General features: G+C 35.1%; 1 protein-coding gene across 1 annotated transcript; it reads left to right on the forward strand.

Annotated features, from left to right (window-relative positions):
• Positions 1–1,203: 1,203 nt before the first annotated feature.
• On the forward strand, positions 1,204–21,066 carry LOC136818873 (endosome/lysosome-associated apoptosis and autophagy regulator family member 2-like). The gene is made up of 12 exons (XM_067075099.1): positions 1,204–1,434; positions 6,164–6,435; positions 7,294–7,559; positions 12,225–12,311; positions 12,853–13,177; positions 13,405–13,670; positions 14,433–14,782; positions 15,183–15,717; positions 16,200–16,329; positions 18,754–18,873; positions 19,679–19,899; positions 20,361–21,066. The coding sequence occupies exons 1-12, from the start codon at positions 1,271–1,273 to the stop codon at positions 20,559–20,561; spliced, it is 2,937 nt and encodes a 978-aa protein (XP_066931200.1). The 5' UTR covers positions 1,204–1,270; the 3' UTR covers positions 20,562–21,066.
• Positions 21,067–22,463: the final 1,397 nt, after the last annotated feature.

Below are 22,463 nucleotides of genomic sequence, written 5' to 3' on the forward strand. Positions count from 1 at the left end.
GTTACGGACACCTTGACCGCCAACAAAAATCAAGCTCTACGAAAAATTGTACGAACTGTACTACTTTGTACGGACAAAATTTCCCCGTACCAGATTTTGCCTGAATACCGGCCACCACCCTCCATGAAGTTTGCCTGGGGAAGGTTAGGATTTAACCTTCTAAAGTTTATGTTAGAGGGTTGAATCCTATAACCTTCCCCAGGCAAACTTCCTGGGGGTGGTGGTGGCTCCGTCCACCAGCCAGGCGGAATTGACTACTTTAGGGCCGAATAAGAGAGCCAAATCGAGCCAAATATCATGGTGACATTTCAGGTGCCATTTCGAATTAATTCAAAAAGGTTCTAAAAAAATTCAATTTAGTTCTATTGAGGGTGTCCTTGACCACTCTTTTCTACCCTCCTCCCCCCCGGGGGGGGGGTACTAGGGTTGGCGAATGAGGGGTATGTGCGGATGGGACCTCCGAAAGCCGACCCTTAGAGAGAGAGACTGATTTTTGCTGAAAAGGTGACCCTTAGAGAGAGAGACTGATTTTTTTTTCGATTTTTGAAAAAAGTCATACCCTTAGAGAGAGTTTATTACAATTTTTTCTCTGGAAATAAAAAAAATGTCCTAAAAGTCCTGAATTTTCCAACCCTTAGAGAGACTAATTTAAAACTTTCTGACTTTTCCGACCCTTTGAGAGACTTTGAAAGGTGAAAAAACCGACCCTTACCGTCCGCACATACCCATTATCCATTTTTGCCTAAGTACCCCCCCCCCCCCCGGGCCTCCGCCCGAAAAGAATTCCTGTTGACACAACACGGACACGGGGGTGCCATGTGTCCGGCGCCTCTGCGACCAGCCCCGCCCATTTTTCGCGGTTTATTTTCGAAAATTTGTACCCTTTTCGTTTCGACTTCGATTTAGAAACTCTGCGATGGTGTACAGTAAACAAAATTTCGTGCTAAGATTTCATAACCTTTGCTTCCTCATTTCGATTTTCGATCGTTTTCTCCCGTCGTTTTTCTGCTCGGTTTATTTCTTTTGTATTTACAGTATTATTATTAAGTTGAATAAGTAGAATTAAGTTTATGAAGGTACCATGCTCAGCTTAAAGGCTAATGAATAGTAAAAAGTTTCATAATATAATACTCTCTGAAAACTTCCAACTTTGTTTTTGTTATTGTGATGTCAAAAGAGCATTGCCTAGCAGGCACTCCATCGTATTGCTTTCATAAGATTTCAAATTGGCTTGAAAACAGCGCAACAACAAAAAAGAAACATAGAAAAAATGGCAGCCGGCCATCTTGCAAAATTATGCACATGTATTTTATCACTTTTGCCAGTAATTTACACTTTATCACCATGTACTGAGGACAATTTTGGAGAATTTATTACTGCTTGTGATCCTGAAACACAGCAAAAGAAAATTGTCTATTACGTGAATAAGAATTGGTAAGTTTTGTTTATCTGCTCATTCTTCAATTTTTGTGTTTTTTTTCAGATCAGGTTTATCAGACAAGAATGAACATGCTATAGTAAAGGTTTTAGATCTTTTTATGTAACTTAGAATTATTTTATTTACTCTGTAAAGTAAATTTCTTTAAAGTCACATCATTAGATTTATTCCATTGATTGTGCAAGTTTTTGGAAGTGTGAAAAGTTTATGCATTGAAAAGAAAAAAGTTGAATGGATTTCTCGATAATAGTAAATAATTTATATAATAGTAAAACAGGATGCTTTTAGCCAGCAACTTACGCTGACCAGTCCCAAAATACGCCTGATCTCTTAATTTCTTTTACTTCTCATCAAATTTCATTGTGAGCAGTAAACAGCCATACATACAGTCAGGATTAACTGCCTAAATAGGAACAAATTTTTCGATTTCACAAATATTCTTATCTAGGATATAGGTACTTATCTAGGCATATTTTTTATTCTAAGGTTAGAATATTTTAGAGATTTTTATTTTACACTAAAACTAAAAAAAGTCGCATGTATCAATTATTATCTATGTTTTCATTTAGGTATTTTCTAACTGTGTTCCAAATTTCAGAAAGATTCATCAATGCAATATTGAATTATTGCATTTTAAAGTTTCCAGGCAGATTCCACTGCTTATTAATGGTCTATTTACACATCAAATCCTGTTTTTTAGTAAAGAGAGCCTTAAAATGTTCCTATTTAGGATATTTTTTACAAAAGCTAAGATTTTCCACCCTTCCACCCACCAAAAGTGCTGATTTTTGGAAAAAGAAACCACTTTGCATTATTACATCTAGATTAGTCATAACTTGAACATGCAACTTTGTTTTGAAATGAAAAATTTGGAGAAGAAAGAAAATGTTCCTAGCTTAGAATAAAAAATATGCCTAGATAAGTACCTATATCCTAGATAAGAATATTTGTGAAATCGAAAAATTTGTTCCTATTTAGGCGGTTAATCCTGACTGACATAGCTACACCATTCACAGAGATACTGGTCTAATGAAAAAAGGACCTTTTACACACAAAATGGTAGAATTTTATGAAAAATCAACTTTGTGCAAAAAATACATTTGTTAAAGGACGCAATGTCATGTTGAATTTAATTTAAAAACCCCACTGACTTCCAGCATCAATGAAAGGTAAATAATTTTTAGTACATATACCTCCCATGAGATCGGGTAACTTGCATCAGTAGAGGCAAACATACATAGCCCTCAAATGAATGACCTGTCTGGTCATTAAAATACAAAGTTAAATCAAAACAAAAATGGTAGAGTAGATCTGCGTGCGGAGCTGCGTAGTTCATTTGTTTTGAAATTTTGCTGCTTTGATTGGTCAGTCATTTGATGGCTATGCAAGTTTCCCTCAACTTCACGGTGTTATAGTAAAGGAAAAATTTTTAGCGTGAATTGAATTTGGTGGATGGTCAAAAAAGTTTTTCTAGAGGTACAATGATTTAGATTTTTCAGGAGTTTTAATTTTGCGGCGTGGAGGGCAAGTCTTTACCAAAATTTATCTCTTTAAGGAAAGTAGTGATCTAGTCAGTCTGGGAAATGCTCTTAAATTGTGCGCTTAACTCCCAAGGCCGCAAGTGTGCAGTCCCGGGGGGGGGGAGTACTTAGGCAAATAGAGGGTACAGTATGTGCCGCCCTTAAGGGTACCTTTTTTGGACTTCCAAAGTCCCGCTAAGGGTCGGGAAAATCAAAAAATCAAATTTCAGTTCCACTAAGGGTCGGAAAAATAGGAAAATTTCAACTTTTTACCCACTGAAAGGTCGAAATTTGGTCAAAATTGGTCAAATTTGTCCCGCTAAGGGTCGTAAAATTCCCAAAATTTTCCTTGGTTTTTTCTTTTTTAGTCCCAGTAAGGGTCCAAAGTTCGAAAGTCGGGCGGTACCCCCCGTCAGCTCGCAACCCTAGTACCCCCCCCCCCCCCCCCCCCGGAGCACAGTTAAAATATACACCTGTGTTCACACTTACAATCCTCCCCCTTGAGATTATTTGAGCAGATTAAAGGGTTCGGATTTTTTCTAAATCAGACGATACATGGTCAAACAAGCAAAAGATTTTAATGTAATCGTTTTCTACAATTGATTTTGAGTAAGATAATCCAAGCCTTTCAAAATTCAACGAAACAAATGAAGCAAATAAAGTTTTTTTAAACAATAGACAACTAGTTAAGGGTGCAATTACAGGCTTACCCCTCATTCAAATAGTGATAACGTAAAATTTTACTACTCTTAAAAAATTCTACAATTTTGATAGCCATGTAATTGCGCGTTTAGATCTCAGAAGTTAAGTGTATTAAGATTATTTCCCAGATTGCTGGTTGCCTGATCAGGGGATGCCATGCATGGGCCCTAAGTGACATTAAATTATGGGAATGGTTTGTTGCAAACAAACAGCAAAATTTTGAGTAAAATTCATATCTTTATACTCATTTAACTGCTTATAGACCTTTTTTCAGACTTTAAAACACATAAAATTCAAAATTTACAAAAAGAATTGACATAAGCATGAAAATATTAGTTTGACACTTTGTATTTATATAATATCAAGTAGATTTTATTGCATAACCTTTCACTCAGTTTTGTTTAAATACATGCTGAAATATGAAAACGTTATCTTCTTGACATGATTATAAAGATATCAAGGATTAGAAATTCAAAAAGCTTATTTACATTTCCCATCAAACAAAATAGATCCTAGTTATAATCCAAAACAAAACATCAAGCTCAAGCTTTGAAAAAAATATTTGTGGTTCTGTTCAAACAGTATGTATTTAATTTCCAATTTAGCTAACTGTGTAGTTTGATAAGTGTCAAAATCATTCTGATTCAAATTATTAAGGTGTGAAATGCTGAACAATCTTAGTGCCAAAAAGATAATCCTCGTCAGGGTAAAGGCGTAGTTGGTGTTTCAGCAGACCCAGGAAGCCCAGGCCTGGCCGCGTATGGCGTGCTATTGCACTCGCACACGCTGGCACACACCTAAAATGGTTTGCGAGTGCTAAAATAGCACTCCTAAAATATACAAGAATGTACAAAATTCCTTTTGCTAGGGCTAATAAATAGCACGTGAATAAGAAAGGCTTGCAGTTAAGCAGAGTGCTAAATTTAGAAGGATCAATATGACTAGACATACAGAAAAACGTAAATATACATATAAAGAAAATTTTCTTTTTATCAGTTTGAGTTATTTATTTATATATCAATACTTATCCTTTTTCTACAATGACAGATATAACATTATCTTCACTATATATGCTATAAATACTTTTCTGAACTATGAATACTTATGAATTGAAAAGTTAAGTTTTTAGGTACCAATGGTGTAACAACCTGTCTTCAGTTTTATAGAAAGTATGCTGATGGTGTAAAAAGCCGCCATCCCTAATTCTCTTTTATTTATCAGTAAAGTTTTTTCTAAATTTGCTTTGGGAATTGGCTTTTATATTAGCACTTTTACTTATTTATAACCCTCTGATGCCTTCAACGTGGAAGGCCTTGTAAGACTTTATTAGATCAAGTTATTGAATTAAGTGGATTGTCAATTGATGGTTTGTGCAATCGAGCACTAGACAGAAAATAATTATATGTTTGAAATATTTATGATGCTTGGAGTGATTCAGTCCCCTATAGTGCTATGATTAGTATTTGATAAAATTTATAGCACAATTCGGCCCAAAAGGTATCTTTCGTAAAATATATGCGTCTTTTGTTGCTTTCAATTAGATTTAAGGAAAAGTGTTTCTTGTCAAACACAACAATTGTGGTTTCTTCTTGTTTTGATAAAACAAAGAATGTTAAAACAAAGGAAAAAATGATGTCATTATTGCTCTTGGGAACATAAATTTAATTATTTGTGCCTTTGATAACAACATATTTGCCTTTTGGGAATTAAAAAAAAATCACCAGCTCTAAGTATGCAATTTCAAAAATGATACTGAAAGCTTAGATTAGAACTGTTGTTTTTTCCCCAGAAAAGCAAGAATGTGTCAAGTTTTGGATTAATCCCATGTCCATCACAGCATGCCAACTGAGATTTGATAGGAAAAAAGTTATTTCAGTTGTGTCAATCTTATTAAAAGCTCTGCTGCAAATTTTGTAGTATTTTTAATGATTTTTTTACTTTTTTTACTTTCTGATTTACTAACATTCATTTTTTGAGAAAGGGATGAGTTACAAAGATAATACCTTCAAATCAATAATTATATTCTCACTCTGATAGACAGTGGACTCCACAGTACTGATAAACATCTTACAGGAAATTAACAATCAAAAATATTTCCCCTCCTTATAAGGGTTAATATCATGCCATTAGCAAGGCAATTAAAAACTTGTTTCTCACAACCTATCTATTTAGGTAATTTGCGTTGCCAGCAATTAGTTAACTAAAGCCAATTAATCAAGTAGAACAAGCCTTAATTGAGCTACATTCCATAATCAAGTTATAAAGTTTTGGAAGCAAACTTGTCTGGGGAATAGACAGTCATTGTCGTCTGCGTAATGATATTGTGAAATTAAAGAAAAATTATAGCCTTGTATGTAAAGGCTAAATTTTATGAGATTAGAAATGAAATAAAAAAATGTTAATTACGGATTACATCTCAGTGAATTAGGAAAAAGCTGGTAATTGATGGTCTCTAGTAATTGAAATAATCTCAGTAAAAATGTTTCTTATTTCTCCATTCCAGTGACCTTGATTCAAACAAAAGTGCACCTTTACCAAAACCGATCGAGAATCTACCATGTTTCTGTCAACCAGGCCATGGTTTGCAATCGAAAAATTCAACAAAATGCACACCTTGTGCTAAAGGATATTACAGTCATGGCGGAGAACTGATTGATGATTGGAGTGATTGGAATACAACAAAATCGAAAGGAGTTCCTGGACTTGCTTATGGCGTGGACACTTATTGCAGTGACTTTCTATCCGGAAAAACTTGCAGTGCTTGGAGGCCTTCAGGTAGATTACTTGTTAACAGAATAGAAATACACTTGTTTTCGGTTTTTCAGTGATTAAATAAGTTGCACCTGGCTATTCCAGCAAGTTTTCTTTATTATGCTCAGGGATATGTTATAGCGGAGCTGGATAACGCACATTTAAAAAAGCCTTGTTCTATCTTTGTCCCTGACATTAAAATTTGATATTGCATTTATCTTTCACGATTAAAAACTTTTAATTATCAAGGGGGTCTGTAAAACATTGGTGAATGACAATTTAAAAAAATGAAAAACATTGTTTTCATTAGTAAAGTTATAAGAAGTTTCTTCTCTAAGATTATAAATAGTACTTTTTCATTTGAAATACCGCGCTACACCGCGGGGTGCCTCACTTTCTAACTGATATTTTCAGATAGCAAGTCGGTATGTCTGATTATGGAAAAAATTTCAAGTCAATTGAAACAATATTTGTCAAAATATTTACATCCGAAATTTTTAAAGAGAAATCATGAAAGCTTCTCAAATTCAAAACACACGCTGATAAAAATAGATTTCATTTACAAGGAAGCTTTTGGGGTATCTTCTACAAATATTATTTTGATGGAAAGCGGGAACATCATAGCAAAATATGTGCAAACGTACTGCATGAATACTTTGTCTGCTTCATTTTTCTTATAAAAACAGAACACTCAAGGGGACAGAGATGGATTTCTATTATGAACAGTTTACAATAGAAAAGACAAAGAAGCAATCCGCTAAGGAATTCTCGTCCTTCATCCAGCTCCGCTATAATAACATATCCCTGTTATGCTCAAGTCTCAACGCGATAAAAGTTTTACATGTCAGATTCTAAACTGGTTTAACTTTTTTTTCTGTTCAGCTGACTTTTCATACCTCCTATCTGGAGAATTCAAGAATTCAACACAATTACGATGCTTCGAACAATCTATGCTTGTCATCAGCAGAGTGTTCCTGTTACCTGGACAACAAAATAAGATTTCTTTTGAATACAAAGTGGATGGTGCCAGTTGTCGCAAAGGAAGTAGAAGCTGCTCACAAGGGTTACACTTTTATGTCAATGAAGAATTGAAGCTCAAATCAGACACACAATTCAGCTGGAAGAAACTCGAAGTTTCTCTGAAGCCGGTATGATACTTTAAATTTGTTCTCGATATTTTGAAATTAATCACAAGATGACCTCAATGCCATCTTGCTGGACGATTAATTTGTTTTCAAAAAATCTCCTAATTCACCAAACCCTTCTGCAATGCAACGTTAAGAAGTTTTTAATCCACTGCGGGGTAATCGTACTTCTCTAGGTTACCATTTCAAAAAACTGTCATGTGATATATATTTCACAATCGATCTGTTGTTGTTTTTAGGGGCATAGCACTCTTGGGCCCATTACGAATGTGACAACATGCAGATTTCTTGAAATCAGAATAGAATTACTTATGAATAATGAATGAATTATTGTCGAGATTTTTGTGTCGTGTTTTTCCAGTTCTTTTGCAAATTATTTTGAAAACTGTTGATCAGTTTCTTCCCTTTGAGACTAAAGACTAGTCTCCCAGTCACCGGTAATGATCAACCATGTCATTTCGTTGTGATTATTAATTTTTCATGCTGTGCTTGCCGTTACCTTATTTTGCCAGTTTTGGCGACAACTACTGCAGCCTCGGTGGTGTTCCTTGGTGATATCAAGGGCGGCTACCTTCACTTTTTTGTTGTTCTGTTGTGATAAAGGCAGATCTGAAGATGGCGGTTTGCGTGTAGTAGAATGTTTTTCTTTACAGGGTGTGGTTCGGTTGTGCGTTTGGTGGATTCCTGAGAATCTATTGTCTGAACCATAAGACTACGATTCACAATCCCTTTAGAGCTTCGGGAGAAAACAACGAAGATCTGATTTCAGGTTACAGTTCTTTAGCTTAACTGAAGGAGGGGATGGTCGTTCTATTATACTGGATACTGCTATTGAGATTGAAACCATTCCCAGAGAGACCATTTTTTTCGGGCAACCACTATGAAAATTCTTTTGTCGTAATACGACGATGTGAAGATAAAAAGAAGTTTACAGTCTGCTATTTGTTTGATTCTTTTCAATAAATTGTCATCTGTTTAAATAGAAACAAATCCTCTAGTTCCCAAGAAACAAGAAACTCTTTCTATTTGAAACTGTTCTACTAATTGTTTTTTCTTAGAATTACTACTCGCTTTGCATTTCTCTGCTCTTACTCTGCAAACAAGACATTGCAAACAAAAGTTTTCCTACTCATAGCTTTTTTCTTTGAACATTTTTTCATCGTTGACTTAGTAGAGGCAGCAGAGTTGATAGAGGGTTATTTTTTAATAGGATTGAAATGATCATTCTGCAGCGTTAACATTGATTTTCCATTTTTTTATTTTTCAATCATTATTATACAATGGCAACCTAATTTTAAATTTTCACGAAAGTTAATATTCAAAGATACAAAATTTTAAAGCGGAAAAAAAATTCGTTGATAAAAAGAAAATTGGCATAGAAAATTTGAAATTGTGAAAAATTCTCATATTTTTCTGAAATTCGCGAAAGTATTTTATAAAGTTCGCGATTTTCCGACCTCGTGAAAGAAAACAGTCTGTTCCAAAAATTTTAGTCCCCCGAGAAACTGGATGATATTGATCTGGTTAAACCTAAGCTAAAACTTGATTGATTTTCTGGACCTACCCCGGTGGAGGTCCTATAAATTAACCTGTGTTCGTTTGTCCGTTCGTCCGTCCGTCCGTTCGTCTGTCCGTCCGTTCGTCTGTTACTTTTCTCCGGATTGAATCATAGGAATCTTTTGATTTTTGGTACAAAGGTGCAAAATGGTGGTGGTCAAAATGTGACGGAGCCCGATTTTCGAAAAAAAAATTTTTTGGGCAAATTTGGGCCAAAAAACGGTTAAAAAACGGCTAAAAAACGGGTTTTTTGGACAAAAATTGGATCATTAATTTTTTCTGATTTTTTGCTAGCCCGGGGTCCACTTAAAGCTTTTTTTATAGACTGGATGGCGCGATTAAGTGGCCCGGTAGTATATGGTAATATGCTTTTGCTTAGGCGGACTGTAAAACAGTCCGCCAGATTTTAGTTGTTTTGGAAGGTAAAAACAGTATGAAGCAATGATTTTATTTGAGAATAAGGGATTGCAAATCTGTTATTGATATTTGTTTCTCATTTTTGATTATATCTTTCAACTCCAAGTAGTTTTATTGTTATTTGGATTTTTAACATTTTCTTTCAAAATGGCGGCCTCGCCAAACGCTCCTAGTCTACTTCACTGGACTCAGCGTCATAAAAAAATTATCAAAAAGCAAATTTCAGCCAAAAGTAGACTCTAGTCTAATTTTTTGCATGAAAGTAGGTACCATCATAGATAAAAGATGGCTCAAGCAGATATTTGCAAAAAAATTTTGTTGCCTCAAAAAACGCATGTTTATCTATATAAGAATCACTATTAATAAGCATACATCAATGTTCTTACTCAAATTACTCAATTTTTTTATGAGATAGATGTTTTTTTTGCTCACGAGGGCTTACTTTTGAAAAATATGTGTGTTTAAACATGAAATTTTGGTTGCTTGGCGTATTTTTATAGAAAAACTGGCCAAATTCGATATTTTTTTATAAGCACATTATCAATTACTTAGGTATTAGCTTTTCTCGAGATTGGCTCTTTCATTCTTTATGATTTTTTGCACAAAGATGCATAACTATAAACCCTCAAATGTGACGGAGCCCAATTTTCGAAAAAAACTTTTTTGGGCAAATTTGGGCCAAAAAACGGCTAAAAAACGGGTTTTTTGTACTTTGTGAAAAATTGTATCATTAATTTTTTCTGATTTTTTGCATGAAAGTAGGTACCATCATAGGTAAAAGATGGCTCAAGCAGATATTTGCAAAAAAAATTTGTTGGTTCAAAAAACGCATGTTTATCTATATAAGAATCACTAAATTAGCACACATCAATGTTCTTAGTCAAATTACTCAATTTTTTATGAGATAGATTTTTTTTTGGTCATGAGGGCTTACTCTTGAAGAATATGTGTGTTTAAACATGAAATTTTGGTTGCTTGGCATGTTTTTATAGAAAAACTGGCCAAATTCAATATTTTTTTATAAGTACATTATCAATAACTTAGCTTTTCTCGAGATTGGCTCTTTCATTCTTTATGATTTTTTGCACAAAGATGCAAACGGAGCCCGATTTTTGAAAAAAGGTTTTTTGGACATTGTTCGATATAGGAGCATTTTTTTTCCTGATTTTTTGCATGAAAGAAGGTAAAAGATGGCTCAAGCAGATTTTTGTAAAAAAAGAATTTTCTCAGAAAAAGCATTTTTCAGCATGTTTATCTATAAGAATCACTATTAATAAGGATAAATCAAAGTTCTTGGCCAAATTTCTCAATTTTTTGACGAGATCGATTTTTTTTTTGCTCACGAAGTCTTGAATATGAAAGAATATTTCAAGGGCATGAAATTTTGGTTTCTAAACGTTTTTTTTATAAGAAACAAACGACTTATTTTAATAGATCGTCACTATTTGTGTTCTGAATGATTGTTTAACGGTCATGCTCACGTAGATATCAATTATATATGTGTTTAATCCATAACCAGGTAGGTCCATAAAAGTATCACTTGTTTTTTGTTAAAGTTGTTGTTATCGAGTTATCCTGTTCTTATTTAAAGGCGATATTGAGGTATTTTAGGCTTCATACCCAACTTCTACTTATTTCGCCCTTAAATAGTTTTTATTGATTGACGCTTTTGAAGCTCATTGTTATGTATTATAAAATAATTCTTAGAGTAAACTCAATAATGAGATATCATAGCGGTAAGCGTCAAAGTGGCATCAACTATTCTATCCCTATTGTGGCAGCAATCTTAATTGTCATTGGAGCTCTTTACTGGTGGCTGTAACGCCTGGTCCTAGATAACCTAACCATTGGATATACGCTTGCTGTATCTAATTTGGTCACCTTTTTATTATTCGGGTATGATAAATCCAAAGCTAAGAGTGGTGACTTTCGTGTTCCAGAATTATTCCTGCTATGCATGGTCGCGCTCGGCAGCCCTGTTGGTGGTTATTTGGGAATGTGGTGTTTGAACCATAAGACTTCAAAAAGTGTTTTCAAATGTGCTTTCAATTGTGCTGCTTTGATCAATGTGCTGTGGGTTTACTGGATCTTTGGCTGATCCTTTCAATGAGAAATAATACCATTTGATATTGTCAATAAAGAATGATGAACTCAGATCAGAATTAAAACCTTCCAAATAATTTTCATATTGGATAAAAAAGAACCCTTTTTCATTTATTTTTATATTCTTCATTTTATGTTAGGTCCTCTAGGCATTGTAGTAGTTTTAATTGCTTTTTAACGGGGTACATGCCACCGGGGGCCACCCCCTAACCTAAGTTTTAAATAAAAAGCTATTTTTAAAATATTACGATTCATATTTTCAATAGCTTCATTCCGGGCAAAATTAGTCTGATATAGGGCCATTTGAGACATTAAGAAGACGAAATCAAAATTTTCTCCCGTCGTCGAGGTTTTGCAGATCATAGTGTGGATCTTGTTTAAGATAGTATTTCCATCGGATGAAGTTATTAACTACGTAGTACCAAATGCTAAAACTCATTTTCCAGTTATCACAATTATGTTACTTACAACAAATTTAGCTTTGAATTTCACGTTGATTATTAATTGTTACATATAGACGAAACTTACTTTTTGTTTTTGGGTGTGTCCCTTTTTAATACAACATCAATTATTTTAATTTTTTGGTTTTAGGGTGCAACCCGATTGAAGTTTGTTTACCACAAAAGTTGCACACGAGAAGCTATTCTTGATGTGGCGTACATTAGACATTTGTCAATGGTAAGGAGGCTCGGAAAACACGAGTTAAAAAACACGAGTTAAAAAACACGAGTTACAAAAAACACGAGTTACGTTAAATGTGACGTCATCAATGGGAAATTATGACGTCACAAGTAGATAATTTAACTCGTCAATTTATGGTACACCTTAAACTGACGAGTTAATTAACTCGTCAATTTATAGTGCACCTTAACTCGTCAATTTATGGTGCACCTTAAACTGACGAGTTAAATTTTCATGAAACCAAGTTGGTCAAAAATTCTAAAATTCAGATTGTAACTCGTGTTTTTTGTAACTCGTGTTTTTTGTAACTCGTGTTTTTTGTAACTCGTGTTTTTTAACTCGTGTTTTCCGAGCCTCAATGGTAAGTGTGATCTAGCCTCTTTTATTCCTTCCGGTCGTGAAAGATTTCACAATTTTGGTTGCAAAGATCTTTAAATAAATTCGTAAATGTAAATTGTAAGATGTCTTTGGGTTTTTTTGGGCTTTTGTTTTCTTTCTAAAGTTTGAAATGTAGTGATATCTTTCTTTTTGTTTATAGGTGGGTACTGATTCAGGGCAAGGGTTGACTGCCAAAGCTGTCAAATGCACTGCTTGTAATTCTGGATCATATGCAGACACGGAAGGATCGACGGAATGTACAAAATGCGTCCAAAACGAATTCCAACCTAAACAAGGCCAAGAGAAATGTGAAAAGTGCGGCGTCGATCAATTTTCTCGTATAGGGGAAACCAAATGTTATGATCTACCTGACTGCCAAAAGAAAGACTATTTCATCAAACCAAAGCCCATCGAAACATGCGTGAAGAACGGGTCAACGGATGTGTACGTACGCGAACAAGTCCGTGGTCTGCCTTCCTGGCCAGGTAAATTAAATTATTCAAGAATTTTAAGACTTATTTTCGTGTTTCATTATAAGCTCAACAGCTTTCTTCCTTTATGGAGCTGACTAGTTTAGTCATTTTTAGTAATTTCTGGAATTTTTTTAAACGCCAGATCTTTCTTTACAAACTTTCTCAAGACTGTTCTCGTTTTGTAGGAAACTATTTTCTGAAATCATTTCTATACCGTTTTTCACATTATTACCTCTTAGTGCGACCATGCAAGCCTGACAAATCGATGCAAGTGAAACAACCAAAGGTTCAATGTCGTTGTATAGCCGGTTTTGCTATGACAACCGGTGGAAAGAAGATTAATTGTGAAAAATGCGAAGTCGGCAAATATTCGGACGGTTTTATGAAGGAGTGTAAGACTTGCCCTGCAGGTCATGCCGCCATCCCTGGCTTCTTCTTAGATTCGTTCACAGAGGACAGAATTCCTGGTGTCATCAAACAAAATTGTAGTGGAGCTCTTTGTCAGGTACTATTTGTTTTTAAAAATATTTTTTTAAGAAGTTGTGAAAGACAGTTTTACTGCTAAAAAAATCATGTGGGTTTCTCAAAAGTTATATGGGACGAAAATTGTCTAGTAATAGTTATAAGCAGTTCGAGATTCCAATGGGTAGGTAGAATGTTCAATGGCCACCGGATGTTTGTCTATTTATCACATTACATTAATCAATTAACGTATTACTTCGGATAAACATCCCGGACGTTTATAGCGAGCACCTCCTCACTAAAAACCGGGATTTTTTATCTCGTTTCTTAGTGAGTTCCACTTTGACGATTTTTCGAAAAATAGAAACCTTTCAAGTGGTTTGACGGAAATTCGATTTTTTCGCTACTGCAAGGGCTTCAAAAGTTTAAAGTGACGTCAAAAAATCGAATGTTTGGAGCCCGAAAACCTGGGCTCAAAACATTCAAAAAAGTTGCAAAGTGGAATAGACGTTAATTGCGTAGAAAAAACGCGGTTGACGTTTAATATAGGCTAGGACGTTTATAAAATTTTCGATTTTTAGGAGGGGTGTTTAATCGAGGATGGCGTTTAAAAGAAGGGGGTGTTTGTTGAATAATTAAGAGCTGAGGTCATTTTATGATGCGAATTGGTACCCTATTTCGCCTTTTCTTTATTCCCTAGGCCTTTGCCTCCTAGAGGAGGAGAGGTGTGTATTCGAGGGGGCGTTTAAAAGAAGGAGGGCGTTTATTCGAAATAATACGATACTCGCTTTCTTTGTTTTCTCAGGCTAAAGACAATCAATATTGGATACCACGTGGTGATTACATGGCTACTCGACGCATCGCTGGTAACTTTGAAGTCACCTTAGATTTCCAAGACATTGAAGTCGACTACCATGATGCCAAGGTTACCTTCAACTGTTCCATTGATTGTCGGATAAGTGCTGACGGTAAACGATTGGCCAAACATGACCATTGTTTTTTAAGGTTTGTTATCCAAAAATGGAATGAGACTTCACAATCCTATCGTTCCATCTTGGAGCAGGATTGCGTGAGTAAGTATCGACAGAAACTTCGGGATGGTACCATGATGAACCACGTCTACCCAGTCCCAGACCCAGGAAGATACTCTTTCAGGTTAGTGCTCATGACCATCCTGTTCATATTTTTGAATATCTAAATTAATCTAACAAAGTGATTCCATCTTATTTCAATTATTCTAAACCGCAGTGAGATGGTAAATTTCAATGATTTTATTTAATGGTATCTGACACGCTTCCCTCCGGATACACTGTATGACAGCGCAACAATTTTAACATATTTTACCATACTGATTTTATCATACTTTTTTGAGAAATTAAAATGAAACATATCTTTCCTCGGTTACGTAAAAAGCTTATAAGATTTATTCCACTCACCCGCTTATTCCACCCCTCCCCTGTTTTCTAGGTTCACACGAGTACTGTTAGAAGTCTAGTCGCATTTCAAAGAGAGAGATCAACTCTTTATTTTCAAAGACATATGTTCTTTGTTTTAGATCTCTTTTCCATCATGAAGATGAAGGCAATTACTCGCTTTTGAGTTACGAAGCTCGCGTCTACCATTTTGACGTGACCGGTGCCAAGCAAGGAAGTGCTCAAAAATGCGTAAAATGTCCTGCCGGTGAATATCTCACCAAAACTGGCGCTTTTTGTCTCAAATGCCCACAAGGAAAGTACAGTAAAGAGGGTTCTGTAGAATGCCTCGATTGCCCCGACAATTCATTTTCTGACAAAGAGGGGAGTGGGGGCTGTACGAAATGCGGTGCAGGGACGACAAGCAACCATAACAAAACTGGCTGTGATTATAATAAATGTCAGTTTAAATACGGTGAACATGTTTACGATTTATCACCACTTCGCGTTGTGGACGGTCCGATGTACAAAGTGCGAACCTACCGGCCAAAATCCAAATACTTCTTCCCGTTATATTATTATGTGAACGTTTGTTCATTGAAACATGATAACTCATCTTGTGCCACTATGAAGCGAGTGGAAGATAAAAAAAGAAAAGGAACCACCGTCAGAAAACAGGTGAGTTGATTATATGTTCTGTGTAGACTTCTTTGTCGACTGTGATTATACATATCTTTATTTTATCGCGGGAAATGTTGGTTGGGAAAGCTCAGCTTTAGGTTAAGCTCTTATTTTATTGGGGGAAATGTTGGTTGGGAAAGCTCAGATTTAGGTTAAACTCTTTATTTTATCGGGGAAATTGTTAGTTGGGAAAGCTCAGATTTAGGTTAAACTCTTTATTTTATCGGGGAAAATGTTAGTTGGGAAAGCTCAGATTTAGGTTAAACTCTTTATTTTATCAGGAAAATGTTAGTTGGGAAAGCTCAGCTTTAGGTTAAACTCTTATTTATCAGGGAAAATGCTGGTTGGGGAAAGTCTTCTCTCTTCAATAATTTCTCTTATTTTATCACAAGACGTTTGTTAAGGGCCTGTTAATTACAGTTTTTTGAAATGTAACCTGGAAAACAAAGTAATAAAATATTCACTTGACTGTATTTTAGGTTTTGATAAAAACAATGGCTTGTAAACGTTGGTCATTTGATGAGAATCATAGTTATTCTATTGGTGAAGTGATGAACTTCTTACCGTGGAAAGGGAATGAAACCAATGGGCTTCTTCTCAATCTCACAGGTATACTCTATAGAAATACTTGTAATAGCGTTTTAAGTGCTTTTATTATATATTTCGATCTTGATTGTAGATTAGAGAACCTAAATAACATTTATTTAACTTTACAATACACTCTTTTCGAGATGCATAAATTTATTGTTGTCCTCGTTTTCAAACAGATTTCATTGCTATGAAATTATACATTTAAACCAATTTAAATTCCCAAAAGGCAAACATTAACTCTAAAACAAAAGTACTTGAAATTCAAAATGTCTCATGAGGTGTAAACAACACAATTATCATTGTGAATATGTAATTTTATAGCAATGAAATCTGTTTGAAAACGAGGACAACAATAAATTTATGCATCTCGAGAAGAGTGTATTGTAAAGTTATAAGGTGACCTGAAAGATACGGTGTATAGGTGTTGTAGGGGAGGGAGCTACTCCTTTCCCTTCTATTCAAGTCGTTTGAATATATTCATGAAATTATATTTTTCAACTCTATGGTAGGGTGGGGCGTCAAATGTCAAAGTCAGAAAATTCAAGATGTAGTGTTTTTTTAAGAAAATTTAACCCATTGTGAGGCATTCTGCGCAATTTTTAAGGTCAGAAGTCCAAAATTTGCCGAACCCCCCTGGGGGTTCTGATTCGCACTACAGGCAAAAATTGGAAAAAATTGCATTTTCTGGCCTTTTCAGGCCTGTAAATATGTCAAAACTATTGCAAATCTTATTTTTTTCATTTGCTGTACTAAACTTTATGAAGAAACAAAAAAATAATCATATTGGGTTGAAAATTGTGCCCATTGGAGCCCTAAACGAGCCGTTTTAAGCCAATTTTGGGTAGCAAAATGCTTTTTAAAACCAATTTTGCAAGCTCATAAACTTTAAACTGATTAAATCACATGTCTGAAATTTTCAGAGATGGAAGTCTTCAATAAAGTCTTTAAGCAAAATGAATTTCAAGTTTTTCACTTTTTTCAAAAATTCATAATGGCGTCTTCAAAAATCGCTTTTCAGCAAAAAAAATAATTTTTATCAAAAAATCATTTTTATCAAAAAATAGCATTTTTTAAGGCAAGCTTCTACACACTGAGTTTAAATGCTGACTGAAATTTTTTATGCAGTGATAGTATTCTGGAGATACTCCATGGAAATCAAAATCATTTGGGTCTGGGATGCGTCTATGTCCGCCATTATGGAAATTAAATCCCTGCTAAGAGCCATTTTTCAGGCAAAACCCAAATTTGAACTGAAAAAATCTCTAAAATGACATTAGACATGGGCCCGAATTTTCTTGCAGTGATAGTATTCTGGAAATACTGCAGGAAAATCAAAATCATCTGGGTTTGGGATTTGGGCATATCCACCATTTTGGAATTGAAATCCCTGCTAAAACGCAATATTTCAAGCAAAAATCCCATTTTTGACTGGAAAAGTCTTAAAAATGGCAATCGAACCAGATCGGGCTCTCGGAGAGAGCCTTTGAGTCTAGAAATGCGCCGTGAAGCGCCTCTCCGCACAATCGAATAAGTAAAAAAACGATAAGAGTAGTGGTATTTCACTGGCGATTGCTCTCCCACCTATTCTACACCTCCTATGTCTTTTCACAGAGTCAGACTAGAGTCAAGCTCAACAGGGTCTTCTTTCCCCGCTGATTTTGCCAAGCCCGTTCCCTTGGCTGTGGTTTCCGCACCCCAGACCCAAATGATTTTGATTTCCCTGGAGTATCTCCAGAATACTATCACTGCATAAAAAATTTCAGTCAGCATTTAAACTCAGTGTGTAGAAGCTTGCCTTAAAAAATGCTATTTGTTGATAAAAATGATTTTTTTTGCTGAAAAGCGATTTTTGAAGACGCCATTATGAATTTTTGAAAAAAGTGAAAAACTTGAAATTCATTTTGCTTAAAGTCTTTATTGAAGACTTCCATCTCTGAAAATTTCAGACATGTGATTTAATCAGTTTAAAGTTTATGAGCTTGCAAAATTGGTTTTAAAAAGTATTTTGCTACCCAAAATTGGCTTAAAACGGCTCGTTTAGGGCTCCAATGGGCACAATTTTCAACCCAATATGATTATTTTTTTGTTTCTTCATAAAGTTTAGTACAGCAAATGAAAAAAATAAGATTTGCAATAGTTTTGACATATTTACAGGCCTGAAAAGGCCAGAAAATGCAATTTTTTCCAATTTTTGCCTGTAGTGCGAATCAGAACCCCCAGGGGGGTTCGGCCAATTTTGGACTTCTGACCTTAAAAATTGCGCAGAATGCCTCACTATATGTTAAATTTTCATAAAAAAACACTACATATCTTGAATTTTTTGACTTTGCCCCAAAAATGACTGTCGACGCCCTACCCTATCTATGGAAACTTTAAAAACTCCTGTAGTAGAGGATAGCGTCACAGTACCTCCCTAAAATTGTGTCTTTCTTCTTTTGACAGGTGGTTATCGATGTTGGAACAAAAAAAAGAGGAGCTATCAAACACCCTACACTACAATTCTCATGAAGTGTGAACCTGACATCGATATCGGATATCCTGAACCACTGAATAATGGAACTGGTATGTTCTACTTCTCTGCCTTTTCCTATTAACCCATTAAGTGATCCGCTCTCACTTCGCAACATCAAGTTTTTGAATATTTTTTGATTTCAAATTAGCGTACGCGCCCCAACTAAGGAAAAAATACAAATCGGGCGGGGGTAAAGAAACAGGGCGAACGCTCCCTACCGGTACTGAACCGGAAAGATTGAGTGATCTCATATGGTAAAAACGAACTCTTAGTGCGGAAAGGGTATGATCCCCCCCTTGTTAAATGATCCCCCATTTTGGGCATCCCCCCAAACCTTTAAAGATGCCTATCCCCCAAGGGTTTTGGGCTAAATATTCGAAAATATATAGTGTATAGTGCGATCCGATAATCCCCTTCTCGCTGCTACCCCCTTCTAAAAATCAATCCCCTTGTTTTCTCTCTCTATTTGTTTATGGTAAAAAGGGAAGAGAAACAGTAAAGAAAAATTAAGTCTGGCAATTATATGTCAGCCCCCTCTTCTTAAACGACCCCCCGTCCTTGCTATCCCCCGTTTCTAATGAAAATTTGTGATCCCCCCTTCTTCACTTTTTTGGAAGGTGTCATCCCCCTTTAAGAAAGGGGGGTCTGAACTATGGAATTGGCTGCTCTCACTTGCTCAATGGACAAAGAAACCCGGAGTAATGATCTTTTTATAAAAAGCTATAGGGGAGAAGAATTAGGATGAAAGAAGTTAACATTTACTCTTGAAAATTAATATATAAGTTAGTTCAACACTAACAGGATGATTTTAAGATTTATGGCGAAATGAACATTATTTTTCGTTGAATTTTTCAGCGGTAGAGCGAAATTGCGTGTTCGAATTACAATGGCGAACAAGATATGCATGCAGGTTATGTCATCCAGTCGATGATTACAATCAAATCGTTGGGCGTTGTCAAAATGGACAACAAAGGGTGACTTACGTACGGAAAACGAACTGTCGAAGCGTAAGCAAGGCCAAGAAAGTCTTTATGAAGACACAACTATGCACCGAAAATGAAAAGAACACATTAACGGTAATATCTCACTACTCTTTGCTTTTATCACGATTTTATTTTCAGATTTTTCAGATTTTTAATGATCGTTTTGCGACTTTTACAGCTCCGATTTATACACGTATCTTTTAAAACAGGTGTTTGGATATTGGTCAGGTTTAGCGTAAGCTCTCTCGATGCCGGTCAGCTAATCATATTAAGCCCCACCCTTGATTGGCTTGGCATGCATTTAAATGCTAATGCTGATAAAAAAACAAAAAAAAAACACGTGAAACATTATAATCGACCTTCAGGGAATAAACTAATGCGAGAATAAATAAATGCAGGATTAACGCGAATTTGGCAAAATATTTTTTGAGGGTCGCTCTAATTTATCCCGCATTAATTTATTCTCCATTAATTCATTCCCTTAAGGTATTCATTTATATATGAGACCAATTAAGGTATTATATAAAATTTTCCATTATTTTTCTCAATAACAGGCGACAGCAAAGGAGGACGATGACACTCCTCTCATTGTGGCCATCGTAATCGCCGTCCTGGTCATCGTAATTCTCATCATTTTCGTCATCTATTACGCGCGTCGTAACCGCTATTTACGTGGTCGTTTGTTCGTTCCTGGCAAATCTTTTTCCAAAGTCCAAGAAGAGGACGAAGATGAGCTTGTAGATAACATGGGTTAATCCATTACGCAATCTTTTATTCAAAAACACTCAAAGAAGCTTGCGTTTGATCTTGAATTTCAAATGATAACACTCGTCTCCAATGCTTCTTCGTTTGTGTGTTTTCGATCTAAGAGATGACGTAATGAATGTCTTGAAGAATTATCTATATAAAAAACAACAGCTATATATTCCAAATGACTTTTGAAGGGTACGTTGTCACTGAGCTGGATATTCAAGAAAGGCTGTTGATCAGGTAGATGGTGAGTTGATATTATATAGCATGCAAGACTCGCGCCTGGAGCAAAAAAAAATTGCTACTTTGCAGCAACATATACGACAAACGAGTCATGTGAATGTGTGAAAAAAATACCATTGGTTAATGTCATTTTCGGCTAGAATGTAGAAGAACTGGAAGTTCGTATTCGTCTGAGTTTAGTTTCTCATTGATAATAAGGACATTATCCTTCGTGTAATATAGTATTATATATACATTTACATTTGATAATTTAAATTTTCTACACTGCAAATTAAAGCTCGCACAACAATTCTCTCCCACCTTAAGTACATGATATTTTTTCTCTCATCTGTCAAACAGAACATGCCAGTCAACAGAGTTGGTTATAATTTTTGTGGGATTTTATATATTAACAAAAGTTTTCTAAACGTGTTCAGTCAACAAAACCTGACAAAAATGAGGACCGAGTTCATGCTCGACTAGATTTGAAAATATCTTAAGGGGAGAGAATTTTAGTTCATTTAGTCATTCATCACTTGATAATTTTTTAATAGCTCTTAAGGAAAATAATGTGATTGTATAGATTTTAATATTCAACATTTTTTAATTGCTTTACAATCTTCACCCGTATGAAGCATCGAGAGATAGCAACAAATAATTGATATTCTTCAGAGTATAAGACTGCAGTGTGCAGTACCAAAGTTTGTGTATGATTTGGTCTTAAATGATATAAACAAAGTTTAACTTAGTTTCTCTATGAAGATCTATTTAGATTTACTTACTCTTCTGTCCTAGAGGGATTTTTGTCCCACGAAGATCATATCTTAGTGACCATGGTGATATATTCATGTCTCATATTTTGAACGATTTTAAAATTTTGTCTTTAATTGTCATTGACATCTTGTTCAAAAATCAGATTTCAGATTCTCACTTTCAACACTAGACTATACATAAACATTTTTACATTTTTACTAAATTTCTTTGTTATTATCTCTCGACGCTTATCCTTCCCAGTAAGCCATATGCACATATTAGAAGTTAAATTGAACATGAAAAATATATTATGTTTTCAGTATTTTTAAACCTCTAGATATACTTCTAGCCTTGAGGTCTTATTATAGTTTAGTGTTCTTCCTATTTTAAATATGTATTGTTTTAGTTTTCCATTCTTTCCCTGTTTTAATGAGATTTTTAAGTCCCAATTTTCGTCTTTATGTTCATGCTTCGCTCAGTGGCATGTTTCTTTTTCCTTGCTGGTGGAGCAGAGGATCTCAATTTTAGATTATTCGAGAGACTTTTCAAGAAACAGGGAAACAGGTTATTTTTTGCTAGTTTATTTTTTAATTATTTCAGTTTTATTTTATACTGCCTATTATCTATTTATAAAAGGGTAATAATTTTTACTTTTTTGGTGTTTCTTTTTATTCGAATATTTATAAATGATAAATACATTTCCCCCATTGTAATAATATTTTACATACCGAGTTAATCACTTTTCAGGTCCATCTTAGCTAATACTGGGGGTACTTAGGCAATGGAGGGTACGGTATGTGCCGCCCTATCCTACCCTAGGCAGGGTGGCCAGCGATACTGGAAATACTTGAATATACTGGAGAAAAAGATTGATACTTGATTATACTTGAAATTTTGATAAAAGTGTTATTTTTCAAGTATATACTGGAAAT

The sequence above is a fragment of the Clytia hemisphaerica genome, unplaced genomic scaffold (assembly GCF_902728285.1).
Source record: "Clytia hemisphaerica strain Z4C2 unplaced genomic scaffold, Clytia hemisphaerica genome assembly, whole genome shotgun sequence".
In the NCBI taxonomy this organism is placed as follows: Eukaryota; Metazoa; Cnidaria; class Hydrozoa; order Leptothecata; family Clytiidae; genus Clytia; species Clytia hemisphaerica.

Excerpts from the sequence above, each read along its gene's own strand:
- LOC136818873 (XM_067075099.1), top strand. The coding sequence starts at position 1,271 with ATGGCAGCCGGCCATCTTGCAAAATTATGCACATGTATTTTATCACTT. Across the intron at positions 12,312-12,852 it reads ACATTAGACATTTGTCAATG|GTGGGTACTGATTCAGGGCA; the intron begins GTAAGGAGGCTC and ends TTTTGTTTATAG. Across the intron at positions 14,783-15,182 it reads CCAGGAAGATACTCTTTCAG|ATCTCTTTTCCATCATGAAG; the intron begins GTTAGTGCTCAT and ends TCTTTGTTTTAG.